The 21089-nt window shown below is 41.3% G+C and overlaps 1 protein-coding gene across 2 annotated transcripts in view; it reads left to right on the top strand.

The window, feature by feature from the left end:
* The window catches only part of LOC132526842 (glucoside xylosyltransferase 2), a 154739-nt gene that overhangs the window by 43931 nt on the left and 89719 nt on the right, over positions 1–21089 (top strand). Inside the window, exons 4-5 of one of the 2 annotated variants that reach the window (XM_060161342.1) lie at positions 18498–18749; positions 20001–20124. The exons of the other annotated variant lie outside the window; for it this stretch is intronic. Of the exons in view, the coding sequence (XP_060017325.1) occupies positions 18498–18749; positions 20001–20124 (376 nt within the window). The remainder of the gene's footprint in view (positions 1–18497; positions 18750–20000; positions 20125–21089) is intronic. 2 annotated transcript variants of the gene reach the window in all.

The following is a 21089-nucleotide window of genomic DNA, read 5'->3' as shown; positions in this document are numbered from 1 at the left end:
AAGATAAAATAGATTATTTCTGGACTATAGGAATCCAGGCACAGTGGTGGGCATCATGTTGAAACATGAGGTTCAGTCTAAAATTTAAATATGAATGCTGAGACCACAGACCTTTCCTCCCATATAACTCTCAGAACCTTGCAAGGAAAATTATGTCTTCCAAACAGGGATTTGAAAGAAATATCTTTGGGGATTTAAGGACACTGACATCAGGAGTTTCCCCATTAAGGTGGCCCAGCCAGAGCTTCCTACACTGAAGCATACAGCTGACAAGTTCCCTCCACATACTTCCAAACTCCTCTTAAATCTCAATGGAAATCCAGAAATCACTAGATATTTGGAGAAACTCTCTACTAGGAAAGACAGAAGTCAAGACAAATAAAGAGAAAAACATCAATATAGAGAACATCATCTAAGAAGGATGAATGAAACTTCTAAAAAAATTATCATCAGTATTCTCAGAGAAATAAAAGAAGGTATTACATGAAGAAGCATAGGATTCTATTTTTAAAATGAAACATTTAGGGACTTCCCTGGTGGCGCAGTGGTTAAGAATCCGCCTGCCAATGCAGGGGGCACAGGTTCGAGCCCTGGTCCAGGAGGATCCCACATGCCGCGGAGCAGCTGAGCCCGTGTGCCACAACTGCTGAGCCTGTGCTCTAGAGCCCGCGAGCCACAAGTAGAGAAAGCCTGCACACAGCAACAAAGACCCAACACAGCCAAATATAAATAAAATAAATAAATTTATTAAAAAAAAACATATAGAGGATTTTAAAAACCTCATAAATTCAAACTGTGGTAGTAGAAATGAACAAATCAATAGAAGAATTGGGAGAAAAAGGTTCTTATTCAGAAAGTAGAATTAAAAAACCAATAAAAACCAATGATATGGAGGATAGCAATACAATGTTTAGAAAATTAGAGGATAGATCAAACATCTAAAGAACAGGAGCCCTGGAAAGAGAACATAGAACACAAAGGATAGGAAATCAACAGTGAAACTAATTCAAGAAAATTTCGGGACTTCCCTGGTGGTCCAGTGGGTAAGATGCCACGCTTCCAGTGCAGGACACCTGGGTTCGATCCCTAGTCAGGGAACTAGATCCTGCATGCATGCCACAACTAAGAAGCCTGCAGGCCGCAATGAAGATCCCGAGTACTGCAGCTAAATTCTCTTTCAGGGCAAGAAGTCAGTAGATGAGGCATATGTGACATAATGAGAAATATACATTTGGTCTCTGGTCCCAGTTCCTGACACAGAGTTCCTAAAACCCTTGTAATTTCTTGAATAATGGGTGTGATAGAGGCATCTTACATAGAGCTTCTTAGTCCCTTGGGATTTCCTGGTTAATAGGCATGTCTTTTTTTTCTAATGAGGTGACTCTTGGTGGGCTTCTGGATGGGGGCCGGTCACTAGAAAGACCAAGCCATGATTGGAACTTTCAGCCCTACTCCCCATCCTCTAGGAGGGGAGAGGGAGATTGGAGATTGAGTTAATGATTGATCATGCCTACGTGATGAAGCCTCCATTCAAATCTGTAAACGATGAGGTCCAGAGAGATTTTGGATTGGTGAACACATCCATGTGCTGGGAGGGTGGTGCAAACGTTATGGAGACAGAAGCTCCTGGGCTCAGGACCCTTCTGGACCTCACCCTACGTAGTCAGTGTCATAACTGAATTGTAGGACAGCCAGTTGGTGTCTGGAGTGTTGGCGAATTGGTTGGTGTGGGGGAAAACTCCACACATTTGGTGTCAGAAGTTGTGAGTTCAGAGAATTGTTTTTCTTTTAGCGTGTTATTTAGAGATGTGGAGGTACCTACCCAAAGAATCAGTTTTAAAGGATTGGAATTGGTTGTTTTTGGTGAGAGAGGGAAATGTGGTGGGAGATGTTGAGGACATTTTTTATGTATTTGTTCATATGTCTGTTTGTCTGTCTATCTACATTAAATTATTTACCAAGCCTTTGTTAACAGTTCGACCCTTGTGTTTCTCAAATACTAGAATATTACTGGTAACTCTTGAAATCAGTTTAGTGACTAATGATCAGCTCTTTAAAAAATTAAATAACTGAAGTAGTATCGAATAAGGGATATGCGTTACTATAGTAAGGACAAATATATTTTTGAAAATGTTTCTGTTTTATATATTTATGTGTGCACGTACTACTAGTATCATGATATAAATGCATGTCTTACTGTGGGGTGCAGTTGAAAACAGCGTGAGAAATGAGGCTTTAAGACAGGTCTTCAGGACATACAACTGAAAGGAGAGATCTGAATGGTTGGTGGTCAATGACCAGGCAGTGATTCTCACACTAGTACATTCTGGGATCCTCAGGTTCATGATTTCATCAACTCTTCACTTTTTGAGGAATGTACTGATTGGTATCATTTTTTTCTAACAAGGAAACTGAAGTTGAGGGAAGTTAATCATTTTCCTGGAGTAAATCTTAGAGCCTGGATTGGAGCCCAAGTTTCTCCCATAGTATAGTCTTTCTGCCCTGCTTCTTGTAGTTTCTAAATGCCGGAATTTTCTCCTGTATTTGTAGAAAAGATTCCCAAAATTTTCCAAAATACCTCCTTTGGAAGATTCCCTGGAACCTCCCATCCTTATCTGTTAAATGGGTATAAAAATAGTACACATGTCTTTGTTCACACTCACTTGTTCAGTGAAGCTATTGTATTTAAAATTGCTCCCCTCCCTCACTTTATTTTTTCCTCTATGCTACTATCTTTAAAGTTAGAATACTACATACTTTACTTATTCGTTTTATGTTTGGGTTTCTTTCACTAACATGTAAGCCCTATCATGGGAAAGGTTTTTGGTCTCCAACAAGTAGAGTAGTGCACTGCACATATTAGCGGAAGGCACTCAGTAAACTATTGGGATGTTTGGATGAGAAGGAAGGAAGGCAAGGAAGGATGGAAGGGTGGGAAAGAGGGAGGGAGGACGGACGTCGGATACATGAATGAATGGACTTACAATAAGGGCTTTACCAAGTTCATCAAAGGGTCGTAGAGAGGATTTGAAGATTTAACACTTATAAGTTGCTAGACTTGAACCCAGTATATATTCAGTACACGTTAGTTGGATTTGATTTCAAATACAAGGAAAATGAAAACATTTGTTGAAAACCAGTCCAATTCGAGGGAAGAGCTACAGTTCCTTGTGACCCGGTGATCCTGTTTCCAGCAACTCCCTAGCAGACAGCATATTCTCTGGGACGGCATCATCTGACTAAGAAACTGGTCTCTGCTTTAAATGACAGTTGCCAGGGCTAACAGGATGTCTACAGCCTGCAGGAGAAGATAGTGTGTACTTGCTGGCCGGGATTGCAACACCTGATAAGAGGAGGAAGCAAGCCAAAGGGATGGAAGCAGATGGAAGATCTGAGAGAGCCATTATCTCAGAGCATGCCAGAGAAACCAGACACCTTCAGTAACGCAAGGCCTGTGGAAAACGTCCTGCATGCAGTTAAAACAGCTGACCCAACAGCTGAGATGATGAAATCAAAGACCAAACACAAGCTTGACGAGCCAGACTTTTAGGAGAAGCGTCCTGAACAAAGCCATCATTGATTTGCTCAACTCAGAGGCAATCTGAATCTTGTTTGCATGGAGATCAGAGATTAAACTGATCAGAAGAGTCTACTGCGTTGATGGGAACATGTGTGAATGTAGTAGCCAGGACATGGGTACAATCTGCTCTTTGTTAAAACTTCACAAAAATGAGTATGTAAGTTATATATCATTCCACAAGAGGGCACAATAGAGGCAAAAATAAAAATGGATGTAATTTTTCTCCTGGGCCACTGCATTTTTTTAAAAATTATTTATTTAATTAATTTATTTTTGGCCGTGTTGGGTCTTCATTGCTGCGCACGGGCTTTCTCTAGCTGCGGTGAGCGGGGGGCTGCTCTTCGTTGCAGTGTGTGGGCTTCTCATTGCGGTGGCTTCCCTTGTTGCAGAGCACAGGCTCTAGGCGCGTGGGCTTCAGTAGTTGTGGCATGCGGGCTCAGTAGTTGTGGCGCACGGGCTTAGTTGCTCCGCGGCATGTGGGATCTTCCCGGACCAGGGATCGAACCCATGTCCCCTGCATTGGCAGGCGGATTCTCAACCACTGCACCACCAGGGAAGCCCCCACTGCATTTTAAGCTAGCCATTTAGTGACCCTGAAAAATCTCAAAACAGTTTAAGTGGTGCGTCACTATTTAATCAAGAGTGGATATTTATTTTTGTACAAGTTCCCAATGGAACAGGGAAGAAAACACTATATGGGAATGATACATTTCAAGTGTTCATAATTCTCTCCCCTGCCTTAAACTATTTTCACATTATAAAGGATGTTTGAGAATATGTAGAATCAAACAGAAAGTTCTTTGTTCTCTGCACATCCAAAACAAAAGGGAAATATCTCAAAAGAGAAAATTAGAAAGTATGTATAGAGTGAATCCATTGGTATTTTTAAAAATCCAAAAGTACGTGTTGGTGGGAACATAAATTGGTGCAGCCACTATGGAAAACAGTAGGGAGGTTCCTTAAAAACTAAAAATAGAGTTACCATATGATCCAGGAATCCCAGTCCTGGGCATATACTGGAGAAAAGTCTAATTCAAAAAGATACATGCACCCCAATGTTCATAGCAGCACTATTTATAATAGCCAAGACGTGGAAGCAACCTCAGTGTCCATTGCCAGATGAATGAATAAAGAAAATGTGATACATATATACAATGGAATATTACTCAGCCATAAAAAAAGAATGAAATAATGCCATTTGCAGCAACATGGATAGACCTAGAGATTATCATACTAAATGAAGTAAGTCAGAGAAAGACAAATATATGATAGCACTTATATGTGGAATCTAAAAAATGATACAGATGAACTTATTTACAAAACAGAGACAGACTCACAGACATAGAAAACAAACTTACGGTTACCAAAGGAGAAAAGGGTGGGGAGGGATAAATTAGGAGTTTGGGATTAGCAGATACAAACTACTATATGTAAAATAGGTAAACAACAACATCCTACTATATATAGCACTGGAAACTATATTCAATATTTTGTAATAAACTATAATGGAAAAGAATATGAAAAAGAATATATATATGTATATATTTGAATCACTGTGCTGTACACCAATAAAACACAACATTGTAAATCAACTGTACCTCAATTTAAAAAAATCCAAAAGTATGTGCATTTGTGTGTGTGTATATATACACACAAACATTCATATACACAAACATTCATTCAGTAATACTTATTCAGCCCCAACTATGTGACTGGCCCTAGAAATATGACTGTGAGCAAGTTATCCAAATGTCCTGCTTTCACGGAGCTTACATCCTAGTCAGGGAAGAATGACAAAAACAATTGAAGTTCATTTCAGGTAGTAATAAGAATAATGGGGGAAAATTAAAGTGTTTAGAGAGTGATGGGGAGTGGGGCTCTCTGAGGAGGTAACAGTTGAGTTGAGATCTGAATTCCTGGCCTTGCAAAGGTCACATATATAGATAAATGTGTAGAAACTGTCTGGGGTGATATGCACTGAACCGTTATGGTTAGTTAATGCAAGAAAGAGGAGAGAGTGTTGCAGGGGCATGGAGTGATGGTGTGGTGGGGATAGGCAGAAAAAGAAAAATTTGAATTTCTTATTCTGTGGATTGCTAAATTGTCCATACTTTTATAACACACAAGCATGAATTTGTATATTGTATAATTTAGACAATTTTTTAAAATGGCAAACCAGTCAGAAAAAAAAAAGAGCATCAAAGCTTTTCATAATGTATAGAAACTTTTTGTTCACATTTGCAAATACATACAGGCATGCCAGAATTACAGAAGGTGCTGGCCTCTTTCTGGCCAGGTGTTCTGGTTCTGGGTATATTTACATTAATACAAACAGTAAATGTGGCAATGATAACAGAGAAAATGATGATGGTACTGATCTATTTGTCTCCCTGCCATCTGAGTCCCTTCCCTCCTGCATGCCACTCCTGGATTTTTGGTTTCTGAATGATATTCTCATGTGGATTCTCAGCCCAGAGCCTTCCCAGAGTCTCTGTAGGATCAATTCGCACCCCCTCAGCCTGGTGTTCAGGGCCCTTTGAATTCTGACCGAGTGCACCTATTAACTTTTCAGCATTATTCCAAATCATGAATTCCCATTCCAGCCAGGCTGCTCTGCCATTGTCTTTCCGAGACGCTGTGTGTATTACCCCCCTCCATACTGTTGCTTGGGGACCACGCCTCTCCACTCTTCCACCTCCAGCCTCACTTATTAAAATCATGCCCAGTAATTCAAAACTCAGCCCAATACCCTGATAATCTAAGCTCAAAATTTTCTGTTTCTTTAACAGATTATTTTTCAAAGGCACATACAGGCTCGTGAGATCAGGTATCAATGTGAATTCATGTTTTTTTTAAATAGATAGATAGGTAGTTAACTAGATAGATAGAGATATGTATGTATACCTTGGGTAGTATACATACATGTACTTCCTAGAGATCCACTAAGAGAGGCTAGAAGCAGTGACACCCCAGTAGCAATGAGCACACCTTGCACCCAAATCTTGGTTTCTAAATTCCATCCTCCAATAATAGGAACCAGGGCTCCTTGTAGAACTTGTTGATTCTAGAACAGAGGGCAGGGAAAGTGCAAGACGAGCCTGGAGTGTCTTGTGGTGCTAGAAGGTAAGGATGTGGAAAAAAAGGAAGGGCATGCATATTGAAAGCGCACAGGAGCCAATCTGAAAGAGCTCCAAATGACCAAAGTTGAAACAGCTTGAGCAACAAAATAAATAATTATTTATTTAAGAATATATATCTGGGCTTCTCTAGTGGCGCAGTGGTTGAGAGTCCGCCTGCCGATGCATGGGACACGGATTCGTGCCCCGGTCCGGGAGGATCCCACATGCCGCGGAGTGGCTGGGCCCGTGAGCCAAGATCCGACTCCGCAACGGGAGAGGCCACAACAGTGAGAGGCCCGCGTACCGCAAAAAAAAAAAAAAAAAAAAAGAATATATATCAAATTTTAACCCCCAAATAAAATAATTTTCATAAGTCCATACTAATACAAATAAATAACTGAACAAATAACTGGATGGGGAGAAATGACAACTCTTTCTTACAGAAGAATTCAATTAATGTAGAAAGAAATGAGGGAAATAGAAAATCACCATTAGAATACTACAGTACTAATTACTGCAGGTAAGATCTGCCAGTGAATACTAAAATTAGGGGGTGTAAGTTTAACCAGAAACAGGATATTTTCATGGTTTCAAAGTGTCTCCTTTACAATATTTAGTAATTACCAAGGAGAAATAGTAAGTTTACTGTGAAGAATACTGTTAGACAGAACCTTAGCCAGCCAAGGGATCAAGGCTCACGTCACCAGTAACATATTGATATATCAACATCATGTACACCCAGAGACGGGCACACACAGAAAGGACACTTCACATCTGTAGTATTTTTCCTGACAGTGCATACTCTCAGTCTAATCCTGAGAAAACACCCTAATTGAGAGACTTTGTACAAAATAGCTGAGCAGTATTCTTCAAAGCTGTCAAGCTCATGAATAGACAAGGAAAGACTGAAGAACTGTCACAGAGTGGAGAAGAGAAAGTACTCCTAACAGCTCAAGGCACTGTGAGATACCAATTGGATTTTGGAACAGAAAGAAGACATTAGTGGAAAAACTGGTAAAATCAGAGTAACTCTGTGGTTAATAGAATTGTACCAAGGTTAATTTCTTAGTCTTAACAAATGTTGGGCGCTTATGTGAGATATTAACACAGGAGAAGCTCAGTGAAGAGTACATGGGAGCTCTCTGGAGTTTTTGCAACTCTTCTGTAAGTCTGAAATGATCTCAAAATTTAAAAAACACACACATACATACATACAGGCACATTCTAGGGGTCCAGATCAGACCTAATAATTCAGAATCTGGAGGTAGGGCCTAGGAATCTGCATTTCAACCCAGCTTCTTAAATGAATCTCATGTACGCTGAGGTTTAAGAACAATTGCTCTAGCACTAGTCACATCCATCATTCCCGTTGTGAACAAGCACAATTACTGCTTTGTGGTGGATGAAAAACAACATGGTAGAGCACAAGGAGTGAGAGCTTTGGTGTCAGAGAGCCCTGGTTTCATCCAGGTGCTGCCATTTACTAGTGCTAACCTTAGGTAAGTTAGTTAAGCTCATCTATTAAATGAGAGTAATAATACCACACTGGCAGGGTTGTTGAGGCACTGGGAACAATGTACTATGTATAGGAAATGGCTGGAATGATGCTTAGCACATAACACGTGCTAAAAAAAACAGAGGGATTATTATTCCTTTATGTTTGTAAGTTACTTTATTGACAAAAATATCTACCGATTGAATATTTTCTATAGCTGTGTGACCTTGGGAAAGGAACTTAACCTCTCTCTGTCTCAGTCTCCTCATCTATAAAATGGGGGTCATAATAGTACTACCCCATTAGGTTGTCGTGAGGATGAAATGAGGATGAAATTACCATGATTTTTGCGTCTTTCAGATTTCCACTCTGTTTACTAGAGGATCTCTGAGAGGTTACCCAGCCATCAGTGGACATGTCTGTTATTACCTGACTTTCTCCCTTTCGTCAATAATTATTTTCTCTGTAATAGCTTCAAGATAGGTCCAGTGTGCGTTTTTCGAAAAGGAATGTGACATGATGGTAGAGGAAAAGGGAATTTATTTTGATCAGTTTGCAAATATGTATTGAAACGTAGAATTTCCTTTTTGTTCTGATTTTGATTTGGAGACTTGGGAATTTTGGTCCCAGAGGAGAAAGTCCAAGAAGCTTGAGAAATTCTATCCCATTCAATTTATCTTTCTGTAGAATGAGAAGGGGCACGGGACCCAAAAAATTTTCCCCGGAATCTACCCCCTTAGGGGAAAGTTCTCTGTTAGAGAGAGGAGGCAGGTGGCAGGGGACGTTGCCCAGGCTCCTTCATTGGCAAAGGTGGGCTCTCGGTCAGCTTTGAAGGACATCTCACCTGGAGAGGTGTGTGCTCTAGGAACGAATTACTCTTCAAAACAGGAAAAGAAGAAAATATAAAGGACAGGAACCTGATAGAATTGTGGAAATTAAAGATCATCTTAGAATAACTTCTGGAGGGCTTCCCTGGTGGCGCAGTGGTTGAGAGTCCACCTGCCGATGCAGGGGATACGGGTTCGTGCCCCGGTCCGGGAAGATCCCACATGCCGCGGAGCGGCTGGGCCCGTGAGCCATGGCCACTGAGCCTGTGCGTCCGGAGCCTGTGCTCCGCAACGGGAGAGGCCGCAACAGTGAGAGGCCCACGTACCGTAAAAAAAAAAAAAAGAAAAAAAGAATAACTCCTAAAAAGAATAACTCCTAGAATACATTTTGTTTAGGGAAATTAGAATTCACAAAGGTAGAAATAGGTGAGTAAACACCATTGAGTACATTGTTTAAAGCCAACTTTATTTGAATTGAAAAAAGGTTAAGAGTGGTATCTGTATTTCGTTTTTTCCCATTTTTATTGTGGTAAGATATGCATAACATAAAATGTTTTAATTAATCATTTTTAAGTGTACAGGTCAGTGGCATTCAGTACATTGTTGGGCAAACCACTACCGCCATCCATCTCCAGAGCTTCTTCGTCTTCCCAGACTGAAACAGTGGCTGCATTTCTTGGGCCTTTCCGTGGAGACCTTCGTTTCTTTAGTCATGACCTGACTTAGTGTATATGGAGACTGTGGCTTTCAGACCGTACGGATAAATTGTTGCTATTTTAGTTATATTCAACTCTCTATTTTTCATAAATGTAGGAGATGTTTCCCCTTGGTAAGAAAACAAACAAAAAAATACGTGTTTCTTTGTTACTTCCTCTTGAAACTTGTCCTTTCCTCCTCTCTGTTTCCACTTCCTGCTTTAACCCTCTTTGAATATTTTTTCCTTCTCCTAATTATCACTAACATCATTTAACAAAGATTCCCTCCTCTGGAACTCAGTCCTACTTGAATCTAAATGGCGTTTTTGTCTTTGCTTCTGTTCTGTCCTTTGCCTCCTGCAGCTCCCTTTCCATTCCTTTAGCTTTTAGGGTCTTTTAAAAATGCTAGTGAGGAACCTAAGTGTTCATCGGCAGATGAAGGGATAAAGAAGATGTGGCACATATACACAATGGAATATTACTCAACCATAAAAAGAAACGTTATTGAGTTATTTGTAGTGAGGTGGATGGACCTAGAGACTGTCATACAGAGTGAAGTAAGAAAGAGAAAAACAAATACCGTATGCTAACACATATATATGGAATCTAAGAAAAAAAAAAAGGTCATGAAGAATCTAGGGGTAAGATGGGAATAAAGACACAGACCTACTAAAGCATGGACTTGAGGATACAGGGAGGGGGAAGGGTAAAGCCGTGACAAAGTGAGAGAGTGGCGTGAACATATATACACTACCAAACGTAAAAGAGATGGCTAGTGGGAAGCAGCCGCATAGCACAGGGAGATCAGCTCGGTGGTTTGTGACCACCTAAAGGGGTGGAATGAGACGCAAGAGGGAAGAGATATGGGAACATAGGTATAACTGATTCACTTTGTTATAAAGCAGAAATTAACACACCATTGTAAAGGAATTATACTCCAATAAAGATGTTAAAAAAAAATGCTAGCGAGGTAAGGAAATGGGATGATATACATACGAAGTGACTTAGCTGTACCATCAACAGGGGCCTGAAGGGTGACGCACTGGACCACACCTGCAAAAGAATGATATTCAGCATGGTAGGTGTTATGTTAGTTTTCTCTTCAGGAACTTAGGTCTTCTATTCTTCAACTCTTCACAGACCTTCTTATTTCTCAGGACCTGTCCTTTCTTCTGCAATCAGCCTTGAAACATACTTAAAGTTACAATGTTTCTGAGACAGTTCAGCAGTTGAATTCCTTACTTTGTGTAAATATTTATTGGATGCCTAATATAGCTATTAGGCATTGCGTTAGGCACATAAACTTTTAGGAGTTAACTAGACCCAGAAGGTCCCTGTCTTCATGGAACTTCTATTGTTATTGGAGGAGGCAAGCAACAGACGAGAAAATAATTTAACAAAAGGCCACTGGTTGCAGACAGAGGTACGTAGAGTGGTGTGATGGGGAGCCTGGAGGCAGAGAGGAAGGAGGCTCTTGGGTAAGCCTTTCTGAGGAGGTCACACCTGAGCTCAGACCTACAGCGTGAGTTAGAGCTGGCCATTCGAGAATGGTAACTGGAAAGCTCTGCCTCACATCCGGGAGGCAGAGGCTGGGGAAGATGCTTATCCTAAATCACAGGAGCTCCCTAGAGCTTAATCTCAGACCCAAGGAAAGGGGGAGAAATGTGAAGTTACTGCTAATTGATTTACATCAACAGATACAATTTGGGGACATCATTAATTTTCACCCTAATCACAGTTTTGATACTTTAGGCAATTATCTAAAAGGAGAACACACAAACAATGAAACTGAATAAAGCATCAGGGCTGCACAAGTATTTCATAATTGATAGTGTTTTTCAGCAAATTTGAGTACAGTATCTTCTTTACCTTGGGTGCATTGAATTTCCGGAATGAAGTGAGAAGGAACATTCCAAAAGATGATTCCATTGTTAAATGAGATAGTTTCTACTTTATGTTTTCTTTCCGAAAGGGGGAAACTAACTGTGTTACTTTCTATCTAAAGAAAGACTTAAGAGCATCTCCCACAGAGGAAACCCTGGCTGTAGGCAAGAAGAGAAGTAGGAGCTCGTTAACTTCCCATTAAGTCCATTTTCCTCCTCACCCTCTGTTGATTTTGACAGTAACTGAGCCAAATTGAAAAGTTGTGCTAGGAGGTGAAAGATCACCACTGATAGGAACTCGGTCCCCTGTAGGGACAGAGTGTGTCCATCCTGCAGAGCCTTTTAGGGACCATGGTTCATGTGTAATGAAAGCACAGTGAAAAGTCTTGAAGGGGTTTAAAGATGAAAGTGACATCCTCTAATGTAAGGTTTTTTAAGAAGCCCTCTGGATCTTTCATAACAATCAGGCTCAGTCCATCAGGAAGGTGTATCTACCCTAAATGAGTATGCACCTAACAACAGAGCTTCCAAATCTACAAAGCAAAACCTTGCTTAGAGAAATAGACAAATCCACAATCAGAGCGAGAGACTTCAACACTCCTCTTTTGATAATTGTCTGTTAGTGTGAAAATAAATGATGGCTCGCAAATCATATCTGTTTTTTGTGTGTTTGTTTGTTTTTGCCCGTGCCACGTGGCTTGTGGGATCTCAGTTCCCCACCCAGGGATTGAACCCAGGCCATGGCAGTGAAAGTCCGGAATCCTAAACACTAGGCCACCAGGGAACTCTCCCAAATCATATCTGTTGATGTTAATGAATTTGCAGTAACTTCCTATTTCTCCCCTCTTTCTTTGTGTCTGAAGATAAAACTCCATAGAGCTCCTGTGGTTATAATAAGCAAACAGAAAATCAGTTAGCACCTAGAAATGCTTGACAACACTATCAACCAACTGACCTAATTGGCAGCTACAGAATTTACAGAATGCTCCACCCAACAACTGCAGAATAATAAACCTTCAGCATTCACCAGGATACACCATATGTGGGCCATAAAACAAGTCTCAGTGAATTTGAGAGGATTGAAATCATGCAGAGTGTGCTCCCTGACTACAAGGAAATTAGATTAGAAATGAATAATAAAAAGATATCTGGAAAATCCCAAATATTTGGAAATTAAACAACCACCCTTGTAAATAACCCATGGGTCAAAGAAGAAATGACACTGGAGATTAAAAATCCCTCTGGCCGCTCTGTGAGGAAGAGATTGAAGGGGAAAGTGTGTACACAGGGAGGCCAGTGAATGGACCCTTCCGGAATTCTAGGGGAGCTGTAATGTTGCCTTGAACTCAGGGTAAGGCAGTGGAAAGGGAGAGAAATGGGCAGATTCAGATGTATTTTGGAGGAAGAGCATATGGGACTTGCTGAGGATTGGATGTGGGCAATGGGGATAGGAGAGGAAACATCAGACCTCAAGGTTTCTGGTTCATGTCATTTCACATCTCCCCATGGCTCTTAGGATCACGTCCAAATTTGTCAGCATAGCTCCTGATTGGGCCCCTGCCCACTTAGACAGCCTAATCTCTCCCCACTCCTGGCTCCTGGCTCTCCCACTGTAAGCTCCAGCCCCGCCAACCAATTTGCTATCCTCCCTGGTGTGTTGCTCCCTCCTGGTCTCTGGGCCTTTTCACATGCTGTTCTATTTATCTTCAGTACTGTGTTTTGGTTTTTTTTTTTAGCGGTACGCGGGCCTCTCACTGTTGTGGCCTCTCCCGTTGCGGAGCACAGGCTCCGGACGCGCAGGCTCAGCGGCCATGGCTCACGGGCCCAGCCGCTCCGCGGCATGTGGGATCTTCCCGGACTGGGGCACGAACCTGCGTCCCCCGCATCGGCAGGCGGACTCTCAACCACTGTGCCACCAGGGAAGCCCTATCTTCAGTACTCTTTGCCCTGCTCTTCACTTGCCTATCTCTCAGCTTAGTTGTCACTTCTGTCCTTTTTTTCAATCCAGAATGGTTTAGTAGCCCTGCCAAGTGCTTCTGTGCTACTCCTACCATTAGCCACATCTTATTTTGCTTTGCCTCTTATCTGTCTCCCCCACTAAAGCTCTTTGAGAACAGAGCACATGCCTCATTCTTCTACTACCACCACTACTGCAGCCAGTTACTGGGCTATGGATGAAGGAACTAGCCGTCCTGAGAGTGAGCCCATAAGAATGTCACATAGCATTTACTGAGTCCTTACTGTGTGTATGTCAGGGGCTTCACATGCATTACCTCTTTTAATCATCCCGGAAGCACTCTGAAGTGAGTGACCAATCCCATCTACAAGATGAGGAAACAGGGAGTTCCCTGGTGGTCCAGTGGTTAAGACGCCGTGCTTCCACTGCAGGTGGCACGCGTTCGATCCCTGGTCGGGGAACTAAGATTCTGCATGCCGCACAGCACGGCCAAAAAAAAGATAAGGAAACTAAGGCTTAGAAGGCTTAAAGCAGCTTGCCCAAGACCGCAGTTTGTAGTAGAAACAGAATCCAAACACAAATGCTTAGATTTCAAACCCCGAACTTTCAACCACAAAGTTGTACTGTCAAAGTCAGAACAAGGTTGCAGCAAAATGAACTTGAAGGAGAGCCAGGGGCCCCTGATAATCTCGTTGCTGGTGGCCAGAGGCGGCTGCCCAGGTTGGGGTGGTAAATGGAGCCAGAGCAGCATTGTATACAAATAGCTATTGTCTGTCCTCTAGTTGCTCTTCTCTAAGAAAACAGAGGCCTCATTTCTAGTGCTAATTTCCATAAGGGAATTAGAATGGCTAATTTTATATCCTTTCGGTAAATATTCCTCTGCCCATTATAAAGTGGCCACAGTGATCCTCTTCAAATTAATACCACCAATAATTGCTGCAGAATTAGCCTCCAGAGACGCAATGTTATAAGAAGAGTGGAGTTTTTCTCCTGGTCTTTTATTTTTTCAGATAAAGAGTAAAAAGCCCTGGTGCTCTTGTTTTCAGTCGAGGTAATATGTGGATTATGATATTAGAGATGTTCGAAAACTTCAACTTTTCTCAGCTTAACTTTGTTTATATAAAAGACACTTTGTGGTCGACACATGCTTTGAAGTGCTGTGAGCATTGATGTGCATGGTAACTAATTACACGTGAGATTTAAAAGAAAAAAACACGGAGACTTCTTATAGTAGCAACACCGCTATTTACTGAGTACTTACTACGTACCAGCCACTGTACCGAGTTCCCTGTGTGTGTTTTATTTCACTGGATGTTAGTGACAACCCAAAGACAGGGGACGTGGTGGAGGTCTTGCTTTCCACTTTTTATGCATGGGGAACTGAGGAACTTGTCCAGAGTCACAGGGCACATGATGCCAGGATTTGAACTCAGGAATGCCAGACTCAGTATTCCTAAGGACTATCTTCCATTCCGTCTCTGAGATGTACCATTAGGGCTACTTTTGTGTGTCAGTTTTGAAATATGATCTACCTACCACAAAGAGCCCACCAAAACACTTTATGCTTAATTTACCACACTCACACCTCTGTAACCACGACTGTGGTCAAGAACTAGAGAAACGACCATCACCCCAGAAATCCGCCATCAATGCATCCCTTCCTAGGACCACTACGATTTTCTTTATATTTCAGGAAGGGCAGATGCAGAGGAGGAGGGAGGGAGCGAGGCTTTAGCATCTGCCAACTCCAGTACATATGTGCCAGGGCCAGGCAGGTACTTCGGGAGTGACACACATCAGGTGCAATCTCAGTTAAAGGCGATTCCATCATACCTGTTGCTCAGGTTAAAATCCATGGAGTTGCCCTTGACTTTTCTCTTAGTCTCACATTCCACATCCAATCTGTTGCAGAAATCCTGTTGGCTCCATTTCAAACTGTGTTATGGATTCAGCCACTTCTCACTCCCTGGGTTGTTACCACCTGAGCCAAGCCGCCATCGCATCTCACTTGAATTATTAAAATAGCATCCTAACTGGTCTCCCCGCTTCCCCTGTGTGCCCTAATTGTCTTTTCTCCGTGTAGCATCCAAAGTGATCCTTAATCTAAGTCAGACCATGGCACTCCTCTGGTAAAAGCCCTTCAATGGCTTCCATCTCACTGACAGTGAAAGAACAAGTTCTTTCAAAGGCAAACAAAGCCCTAAGTGAAGTGACCGGCCCCCGCTCAGCCCCCGCTCTGCTCCATCCTCATCCCTGGCTCTTCGTTGCCCACTGTGGTCCAGCCGCGCTGGCTCTCTGCTGTTCTAAGAGTGGTCCAGCCTCCGCTATTTGTACTTGCCCTCTTTCTTCTCAGTGAGTCCTTCCCAATGTCCCTAATTAAAATTGCAAGCCCCTTCCTACGTGGGACCCCCGCCCCTCTCCCTGCTTTATTTTTAACCAGCTTCTAGACTGTATAATCAATATATTTATCTTGCTTATTATTTCACGATGGAATACCTCCATCCTGAAGGGTTTTTTAGTTTTCCTTTTCCAAACCTTTTTTCAAGTCTTTTTGTTTTCTTTTTTGTTTTGATGAAAGATGGTAACACTTTTATTTTATTGAAGAAAGTGATGATAACTTTAACAATAGTATTGATTTAAGACTGAGAAAAAAATGAATCAAGTCAGTGAGCTTGAATTTAGGGACTAGATGTCTGCATAACCCTTAATTGATTAAAACATTAATATTAATACAGTTTTATTTAGGCCTTATTAGATAATCAGCCATAAAGAGAAATCTGTTCTCTTTCACATGGGTTGAAATAGCTTTCTCGTCCTCTGATTCTCTAATTCTAAATTAGCTTTTTAGTGAAACACTGTGCAGTCTCTCATTTCCTTAAACACATTCTAGAAATTGACCTTACTGTGTTGCAACTTTATTAGCTCCAAATCCAGCAATTGTTAGCATTATTTGACACATTAACTTGGACAGAACACTTTTCTGTGCATTAGTTTTCCTTCCCAGTAAAATAGGATTGGCAGGATGTTGAGTTCTTTGGGTGGTCTTGAACATCAAAATTGTATTTACATGTGATAAGTAACTTGTATCATGATTGTATAATTTATTATTACTTTTGTAGAGAGTTTGCCCTTCTTCCACAGTACTCTGGAGTTGTGATTTAAAAAAAAAAACAACTCAGCAGGCTAGTGCTAATCTGTGGCAAAGTTTTTACCTGTCCATGGTTAAATAAGAAAAAATAAGTATAGTGTGGTAGATGTTTGTTTAAGTTTGTGTATTCATTTTAAAGAATTCATCCTAATTCTGGAATTAGGATCTTTAAACTGTTAAGACGGATGTCTTCTTTTATGACATGGTAGATGATCATTATTTTTTTTATTTCATTTTATTGATTTGTCAATTCTATTCCTCTAGTAGATGAGGAAGGAAAGATAAATCCTGCAGTTAATCATGTAAGTTTTGAAATTATTCAAGACTGAAATCTCCATGATGCCTGTACCATGCAGTGCCCGTGTTCATCAGTTTCAAATATTAGGATCTCAATGGAGTGGTGTCTTAACTTGCCATAACGAAATACCGTAACTGGATGGCTTAAACCACAGAAATTTATTTTCTTATAGTTCTGGAGGCTAGAAGTCTGAGATTGGTGCTGACATGGTTGGGTTCTGGTGAGGACACTCTCCCTGGCATGCAGACTGCTGCCTTCTCACTATGTTCTAATGTAGCAGAGAGAGAGAGAGAGAGAAAGAGAGCAAGCTGTCTGGTGTCTCTTTTAATGAGGACATGAATCCCATCTTGAGGGTTCCACCGTCAGGACCTCATCTAACCCTAATTACTTTCCAAAGACCCCATCTCCAAATACCCTCACATTGGGGAGTTAGGGCTTCAACATATGCATTTTGTAAAGACATATTCAGTCCATAACAAGTGTTGTTGTAGTTTTAGGAGGATGATCCTTCTTTGGTTAAGCTACCTCTAAATTGGGGGAACAATGGCAAAACAAGGCAAAGAACTCTATTACTAACTATGACTTTAAAGTCTCAAACCCCAGGGCAAAATTCTGGTAGACTAAGCATCTAGCATAGCAAAACTTATTTACTTAAGGTGGCTGACTTGAACGATCTACAACAGAGGTTGACAGACCACAGCCTTTGAGTCAAGAATGGCTTTTACATTTCAGATGGTTGAAAAAAAATCAAAAGAAGGCGGCTTTGTGACATCTGAAGATTAAACGAAGTTCCAGTTTTATTGTCTCTAAATAGTTCTATTGGAAACACCCATGCTCATTTGTTTATATATTGTCCTTGGCTGCTTTTATGCTAACAGCAGTTTAGTAGCTACAACAGAGCCTAAAATATTTACTCTCTGGCCCTTTAGAAAAAGACGTTCGCCAATCCTTGCAGACAAAGCTGGCCAATGACTTGTTTTGCCTGTTTCCAAGTCTAAATCTTAGCTGAAAATACTATTTCAAAAAGATGCAGAGCCATGTCCATCAACACTAAAAGAAATGGATCCAGAAACAGAGTATTTACCCTAAAGCTTGGCATGAGCCAATCTACGGATTGTCCACTTCAAGTAGTCTAATGCTAGCCCTAGCTTTTCCAAGAAAAAACTGAGAAAGACAGATGGCCTTATTGGAGGATGGAGGAGAAGAAAGCCACAGTCATTTGCTAATGTTTTCATTCCTTGCGACGTTCAGCCCTTACCAGATGTAATCCAGGATCCTGGAATTGGACCAATCTGGATCAAGATGGATCTTCCTTTGAGTCTCTACCCTTTGACTGACCCTTATCCCTGAAGTCTAAGGAGAAGGGAGGAATGGAAGCTAAGAGTGGGACCCTTTCTAGCATTAACATTAATCAACAAAATCATTGGCAGTGTTGACTTATCAGGCCGCTTCCTTTGTTTCTTGTTTTCTCCCTCCTCACCCAATACACACAAAGGTGATTTTAAAGGATGTGGACTCCCTTCTCTACGTGGACACCGATGTTCTCTTTCTGAGACCTGTTGATGACATCTGGAAGCTTCTGAGGCAATTTAATTCCACGCAGCTTGCGGCCATGGCCCCCGAGCATGAAATCCCCAAGATCGGCTGGTACAGCCGCTTTGCTCGGCACCCTTTCTATGGCTCTGCGGGGGTTAACTCAGGAGTCATGCTGATGAACTTAACTCGAATAAGAAGTGCTCAGTTCAAGGTAAGGAAGTATGTTATATTTCCTTGTTTAAATGTCGGGATTTTGTCTCCTCAACGGTGACGTTCCAGGAGTGTCAGTGTATTGATTTTGGAAGTAGCTGGCTTGCAGGTGAGAATGGAAGAAGCCAGGGAAGAGAAAAGTATTTGGAGAGTTATGGAATATTTGTTGGTTTAGGAGAATTCCAGGTGATTATGGAATTTAAACTGTTCAGCAGAGTTACTATTGGGGAATATTATGTTGCATTTCTGAATTCCATGTTTAAACACTCTGTGTATCCCAGGCTTCAAAAACCCTGGAAAACTTTTTGGAGTTACCCTAGGGATATATTTATGTAAATGTACAGAGATAAACTTACAAGGCTGTTCATGGCCTTGTCTTTTATCCTAGCAAAAAACTGGAAGAACCTAAGTGAACATCAGTAGAGAACAAGTCAAAAAAATTATCCTCCTATTGAAAAGAATTAGATCAAATCTATAAGTGAGATAAGAGCTGTAAAAAATATTAAGTGAAAAAATTAAAATGCAACAGAGCATGATGCCATAGAGGTGATCCCTTTTATGCCTTAGAAACTTCCAGAAGAATATCTAAGAGATGGTTCATTAATTGTGGATACATCTAGGGAAAGTGGGAATGGGAATTGCAGGAGGCAGGAGGAAAAATATTTTTACTTTTTACATCTTTGTGTGCTGGTTGAATATTTAGTCTGAATATGTTGCTTTTGTCTTAAAAGTAAATAATTTTTAAAAAAAAATTTTTTGGAGTGTAGCTGATTTACTATGTTGTGTTAGTTTCAGATGTACAGCAAAGTGAATCAGTTATACATATATGTATATCCACTCTTTTTCAGATTCTTTTCCCATACAGGCCATTAACAGAATACTGAGTAGAGTTCCCTGTGGTCTGCAGTAGGTCTTTGTGGGTTATCTATCTTATATACACTAGTGTGTGTATGTTCATCCCAAGCTCCTGATTTATGCCTCCGCCACATGGGGCGTGATTTTCTGAGCAGAAGCCATAGGCCCAACTGCCCGTTTCTGGTCCATCTACCATCCATGTGTACACCTGTAATCGTCAGCCCTAGTTCTGCTTTGTCCTATGCCTTGAGGCCAACAGGTCCCCTCCTCTGCTGATTTCATTTTCATTCTGGGGAGCGGGGCGGTGAAGGGGAGAACCCGTCCCTGTACATTGATTCTCAGCGGGTGAGATGTATTTGCCGTGCTTTAGCCACTCTGATGGTTTTCTCTTTTCCAGAACAGCATGATTCCAACAGGCTTGGCTTGGGAGGACATGCTATACCCTCTGTACCAGAAGTACAAGAATGCCATCACGTGGGGAGACCAGGACTTATTAAATATTATTTTTTATTTCAACCCAGGTAGGTTCTCTTTCAAGAATGCAGTTCTCGGAGGATTCCGCCCACCTCGCCCCACAGAGCACATTCCAGCCTGGGCTGTATTGGCGAAGCCTGAATTGTGCCTGTGTCCCCTGCAAAGGGTGCCTTTTCATCGCCCACCCCACCCCCTCCCCGGGGTCTCACGCGGGCGGTCCTTGCGCTGCTGACACAAAAGGCCAAATGTTGAAACCCCCAACACTGGGCTCCGTTCTTCAAGAATATCTTTTAGGTTTTGCCACGCCATTCTTCCAAGAAGTACAGGCAAAATCAGTGGGTGGCACAGAACTAAATGAAAACATTATAATCTAGGCACAAGGCCTGCCGTAGCCTGAACAATTGCTAGATTGAAGGGAATTGATTCTTGGGATCCTTACAATAAAGTGACTTGTTCAGGGTTAAAAGGGTCTGGAAGAAGGACTTGGATTCCCACATCCCTCTTTCTTTTCACCTAGGGCTAAAGAAATTCCTCTTATATTGTTAAGTCAGTGTTTGGGTAGTTGGGGAAGGAAAGGAGATGTAAATTTCTGGTCTGTGTTTTTGTATTGACACCTAAAGCTAAAAATTTTCCTCCTTTTCTTTCATCTTTGCAAATTTTCCTTCTTTTCCTTCCTTCTTTTCTTTCATCTTTGCTACAACCTTATTTAATGGTATTAAAACCAAAAGCATGTTTTCTCTTTGAGAAAGATCTCTAGGGAAAAAAAGCACTCTTCACCCCAACCTCCTCAGGCCTCTCCTGTGTCTTTAAAAATCCTGCACTAGAGAATCCTGTTTATACAGACTTCTGTGTATGTACCTTTTTTTTGTTTTTTAACAAAATTCTGAAATGGAACCTAACCTCACATGCCCTTGGATCAAAAAGTAGCAAATCCTGGAAAAGAAAGCGAGCAGATTGATATGGAACGGGGTGCATTTCTGGCAAAGGGTCCCAATACGAATTCATTTGATGA

Source organism: Lagenorhynchus albirostris, chromosome 10 (genome assembly GCF_949774975.1).
Source record: "Lagenorhynchus albirostris chromosome 10, mLagAlb1.1, whole genome shotgun sequence".
Lineage (NCBI taxonomy): Eukaryota > Metazoa > Chordata > Mammalia > Artiodactyla > Delphinidae > Lagenorhynchus > Lagenorhynchus albirostris.
The sequence above is the reverse complement of the archived record's forward strand: the minus strand, read 5'-3'. Positions and strand labels throughout refer to the sequence as shown.